The 5,319-nt window shown below is 32.3% G+C and overlaps 1 protein-coding gene across 1 annotated transcript in view; it reads left to right on the top strand.

Annotated features, from left to right (window-relative positions):
- Window positions 1-5,319, top strand: part of larp (La related protein) — a 27,897-nt gene that overhangs the window by 20,230 nt on the left and 2,348 nt on the right. Inside the window, exons 6-14 of the mRNA XM_011500230.1 lie at window positions 772-943; window positions 1,267-1,377; window positions 1,676-1,842; window positions 1,995-2,119; window positions 2,230-2,419; window positions 2,774-3,262; window positions 3,602-3,756; window positions 3,866-4,082; window positions 4,460-4,887. Of these exons, the coding sequence (XP_011498532.1) occupies window positions 772-943; window positions 1,267-1,377; window positions 1,676-1,842; window positions 1,995-2,119; window positions 2,230-2,419; window positions 2,774-3,262; window positions 3,602-3,756; window positions 3,866-4,082; window positions 4,460-4,887 (2,054 nt within the window). The remainder of the gene's footprint in view (window positions 1-771; window positions 944-1,266; window positions 1,378-1,675; window positions 1,843-1,994; window positions 2,120-2,229; window positions 2,420-2,773; window positions 3,263-3,601; window positions 3,757-3,865; window positions 4,083-4,459; window positions 4,888-5,319) is intronic.

Here is a 5,319-nt window from a genome sequence, read left to right as displayed (position 1 = left end):
TATTTGCTAGTATTACTATCACTATCGGACTCGTAACCGACAACGTCAACAATTTTTACGTAAACGAAGCTTTTTTAACATTGATATATATTTTTATATCGAACATTATGCAATATTCTTTAGGTTTTCGTTGTAAAACGTTTAGACGGTTGAATCATCGACTCTGTATCTCTTTATTTTTAAAAATTACACATTTGACAATTGTTTTTTTTTTATTTTTTTTTATATATCATGTTAGTTTTTCATCTTGTTATTAATATAAATATTTCATATACATCTGAATAAATATACATTAATACCGAACGTACATTATACGTTGAATCGTGCGTGTGCTTATGATATTTATAGTAAGTATAAAGGGAGTGGGTCGTACTGTGACATTTAAAATTTTTAAAACCGGTATACATAATTTGAGAGAGAGAGAGAGATAGTAAGCACTAGCAGTATTGTTAATATTATTGCATATATCTCGATAATTATTTGCTTTTGCATAATTAATATTGTCTGTGTCAACATAAAAATTTTCTATCGATATTTTTATTTAATTTTTAATTATTAATCCAAAAAACATTGTACAATTAACATAAAGTTATGTAGTTCATTAAAATTTCAATAACGTATTTCTGTAACTTCCTTCATACTTATCTTAATTTGAAAAAAATATTTCCTAATGTTTTGTAAATAATAAATTTGACACATTAGTAGAAGATTGTCATTGAATATTCATTTTGTGCATTAAAAAAGAACTTTTTTTCTTCTACATTTTTATAGAAGAAACCAAGCGTTAACGGTCCGAAACAGAATGGTATCGCCGAACATCAAAACAGCTCAAAAGAAGGCAGCATTGGCACTTCCGAAAGCAAAGGGAAGGAGAACAAGGAACAAAATCACTTTCACGAGGACAGCGATGAACAGACGGATAACGTAGATAGGAAAAAGAAAAGTACATATATATGTATATGCGCGTATATATACAATATTGAATAGTTTATCTATTTGAATTTTAATAGCTTTTTTTTTTTATTAACCGTTTCATACAATTTTTTTTCTTTTTTTTTTCTTTACCACGATATAATTTTATTTTTTCCTTGCTAATGTACCTTTTACTTAAATCCATTAAACTTTATTTAAAAATTATCGACAACTATTCAGGCATTTTAAAATAAATAAAATAGCATCGCTTAAATACAATGTAATAATTACATTATTCTTTCTAATAAATTAATATTAAATTTATACTTTATTTATTGTATGTTTATTTTGCAGCAAATAAATTAAAATGGGTTCCTTTAGAAATTGACATTTCGAAAAATCGTGGAAAGCGCGATCGTTCTCCAAAACATTTACATAGAGACAAAAATGGAGATAGGCGACTCGGTAAGTTTTATCATTTTTTGTTTTGTTCAATGGAAAAAAAAACTGCATATTTTATTTGAATGTTTATACTATATATTGTAATGTTTAGTTAATTCATAATATATATTTAAAATAATATTGTGATGCACAATAAATTGACGAATAATATTGAGTATGTAATTATTTGAAAAATAATAAAACTAAAGCTTTAGAATTTTGGCTTTGATTTTGAGATAAACATTAAATCAAATAATAATGATAATAATGTATAGAAGGAAAAATCAATTTCAATGAAAATCACTATCTGTTTCCACATTAGATGACAATTGGCGAGAAAGAGACTTTGATAGGCCCACGTACAATAATACATACCGGGGAAGTCGCGGAAGAGGATATAGAGGCAGAGGGAGAGGACGTGGAGGTCTCTCTCGTGGTGGTTTCCGGCACAGATACGATTATATAGGATATCCACTGGATTATTCTCAGGTGATAAATAATTTTTTTTTTTTTGCCTAATGTTCTGCTATATTAATTAAAGTAATTGGTTACCAGAATTGTCTTTTAAATGACCAATTGCATTCATTCATATTTGCAAAATAAAATATATTTTATACTAATTGCCTGATTATGTGTTTCAGATTAATAAATTTGGTGCAACCAATCCTTCCTACATGATGCCTTATATGGGAACGTTTTATTTTAATAACGTAAATTATGTAAATTTGGATAACACGACGTTAAAAGAGTATATAAGAAAACAAATGTAGGTATTAAATGATTAATTATTGATTGTACCTTGTCACTACATATCTCCTACGTCGTTTCTTCAACCGATGTGTTTAATTTCCGTTCTCTTTCCTTCTTTTTTTGCAGAGAATATTATTTTAGCGAAGAAAATCTTTTAAGAGACTTTTTTTTAAGACGAAAAATGGACGCTCAGGGCTTCCTACCGATAACTCTAATAGCATCCTTCCACCGAGTTCAGGCCTTAACTACGGATGTTTCTCTAGTCATAGAGGCCATTACAGAGTCAAATAAATTAGAATTAGTGGATGGTTTTAAGGTGATATATATTATTATTCTGTTTTTATTACTTTAAAATTTTATGCACGGTATTATCGTATATTTGGCAGTTTAAATACTCGTTGAATTAGTGTACATGTGCAAAATTAAAAGAAGGTTTCGCTAACGCCGTGAGGACGATTGGTCCGATGAATGGAGTTTGATGGTACCTTTTCTAACATTTTATTCTCTCGACTACATCTTTCGATCAATATGTCCAATCAATGTATTATCAAAGATGAATATATTTTACATTGTATGCATTTGTTTCTTGATCAATAAGAATGTATGCCAAAGATCGCACCCGTAGGCCAAAATAGGCACATCATTAATATGATTTTTATTTGCTCATCAGGTGCGCACTTTACTCGATCCACTTAAATGGCTGATCCTCGATACCGCTGGCAATCCAATGTATTCGGATTCATCCGACACCTCGTCCAATTCACAAAATGACGTAATGTTTTCTCATCCTTATCAAATGGATTTTCATCCAGCAGCCAAGCCCTTGGCAACAATTCCGACACCACCTATACCCCGCATGTTTCAAACCACATCCGTAATCACCGAACCGCTGCGACTCAGCGAATCCGAAAGCGTCGCCTCGTCGCTTGGCGACAGCCTCAATCCAGATGTGCCAGAATTCGTTCCGATTGTATCGAGCGTTAATAAATCGGAGGACTCTGCGGAGACGCAGGAGGAGCAAGTAATCGAAATGTCCGAAAAGTCTGATTCGAGAAAGAAAAACGCAAACGTCGAGTTACAGGAAAACACGAAAGAGAAGTCTGATTTACCCTTAACTAACGGAGATGCTCAACCGGGCATCGATGATGTTTGGAAAGAAGTACGTACTTTGCTAATCTAGTATTCTTGTTGCTAATCTGTCCAATAAATGCGGTATTTATACAAAGTATATGCTTAAACTTTCTCATAATTCGTCAGCCGAATAGCATTAATGATAAAATGTAAGCTTTAAGATAAAAATTGCGTCACAGACACTTATCTCGTTCACACATAATAAATACATAATAAATCTATGAAAATTCATTTGATATTGTCGTTTATTGTTATTTGTAAATACATTAACTATTCGACAGACAATTAAAATATTAATTAATAAATAGGTATTTACTGATTGTTCTTGGTGTCTCAAATATCCTTCTCTTTTGATTTGCAAAAATAGGTTAAGAGAAGAGTGAAGCAGCCTTCGAAAGCGAAGAATGTAAATAATCAAAAAGTGAATAATAAAGAGCAGGAGAAGGAAGAGCTGGATTTTCAGTTTGATGAAGAACTAGATACTCCTCCGCCTACTGGGCGTCACAATGCTTTCTCAGAATGGTAAGAATGTGCTAATCTTATCATTGCCTTAAAACTGTCATGATTTTGTCGATGGACTCTCTCAAAATATGATATCTATTCATCTAAAACGTGTTTGATTTAATTTAAGGTCCGAGGACGATGATGATTACGAATTATCAGACAGGGACATAAATAAATTACTGATTGTTACTCAGACTTCGTCATCAAGAATTCCTAAACACGAGGGCTACGACAGAACTGGAGATTGGACCACACGAGTTAAAATGTCACAAGACCTTGAGCAGGCGATCAACGATGGCTTATATTATTATGAAGAGGACCTTTGGGGAGAGGACGGGCAAAGAGTAAGCGATGATAAACATTGTTATATATACTGTATTTTTCATACAATGAAAACGACCATTTGAATATTTAATTATAATATAAACATAAAATTTGTTCAATTTTCAATTCAGCACTAAAACAATGATAATGAAAAATTTAGGTGACATATTGTTAAAGAAAAGAGAGAGAGAGAGAGAGAGAGAGAGAGAGAGAGAGAGAGAAAATAGAAAAGAAAGAAAAAATTATTATTAAATGATGAAAATTATTATTTTTGTCTTCTTTTCCCGTCAAAAGAAATTATGTTGATTAAAATTTATCTGAAGATAATTATATCCGCAAATACAAAAATTCACCATCACGTCGTATTTAGTAATAACAAAAAAATGTGTATCAACAGTATGGTTCTTCATCATCAGTCGGGAGTTATAAGACAATTAACGTCATCAGTCAAGAGGCTTTTGAAAAGATAGCACCGAAAGCTCCTCGGAAAGCGAATCCCGAGGTACCGCCACCGCCGCCAATGCCCATAGAGGAAATAGAAATGCAAAAATCCATTAAACCACCCGCACAGTCAGCGCAGGTACCCATGACATTAGTACCGGAAAAGCGCGAGCAGATTGTCGAAAAGAGGCGTAAAAATGAGAAATTCCGCGAAGTCAGAAGGACTGTGCCGCGATTTTTCGCTGTTGTTAAAGACGAACCAGCAGTTGATCCAAGAACACCGCGGAAGCGTAAAACACGTCACAGCAACAATCCTCCCGTTGAGCATCACGTCGGTTGGATTATGGATGTTAGGGAGCACAGACCAAGAACTTATTCGACAGGGTGAGTAATAGTGTAGCTACAGTGAGAGATAATAATTTATAGAAATTTTGATTTATTCTATGTTATGATTGTAAATTAATAGATTGTCTAGTTTTCTCGCACTCGTCGTATGCCCTAGTTTTCCATGTATTATAATATGAATAGAGTTCTTTTTAGAGAAAATTAAAAAGAAAGAAAAAAAGATTAAACTTCATTTAACAGAGTATTAAGATTTCCGTTCTAGGCGTAGTTTTCATTGTAGTATATTAAAAAAGGAAAGCCATTCAAGGTATGAAAAGAAAAGATAATCATAGTTATTGCGAGGTAATAATAAATAAAATGACGTTTCAATGCTTGCGAGCAAATTAAATACGTCGTGAATTTTTTCTTTTCATTTCATGCATAATAAAATTTACGACTGGGTCAATATGAGGATCGTTTGATAGTTTTATT

This window comes from Ceratosolen solmsi, unplaced genomic scaffold, assembly GCF_000503995.2.
Source record: "Ceratosolen solmsi marchali unplaced genomic scaffold, CerSol_1.0 scaffold41, whole genome shotgun sequence".
Taxonomy (NCBI): Eukaryota; Metazoa; Arthropoda; class Insecta; order Hymenoptera; family Agaonidae; genus Ceratosolen; species Ceratosolen solmsi.
The sequence above is the reverse complement of the archived record's forward strand: the minus strand, read 5'-3'. Positions and strand labels throughout refer to the sequence as shown.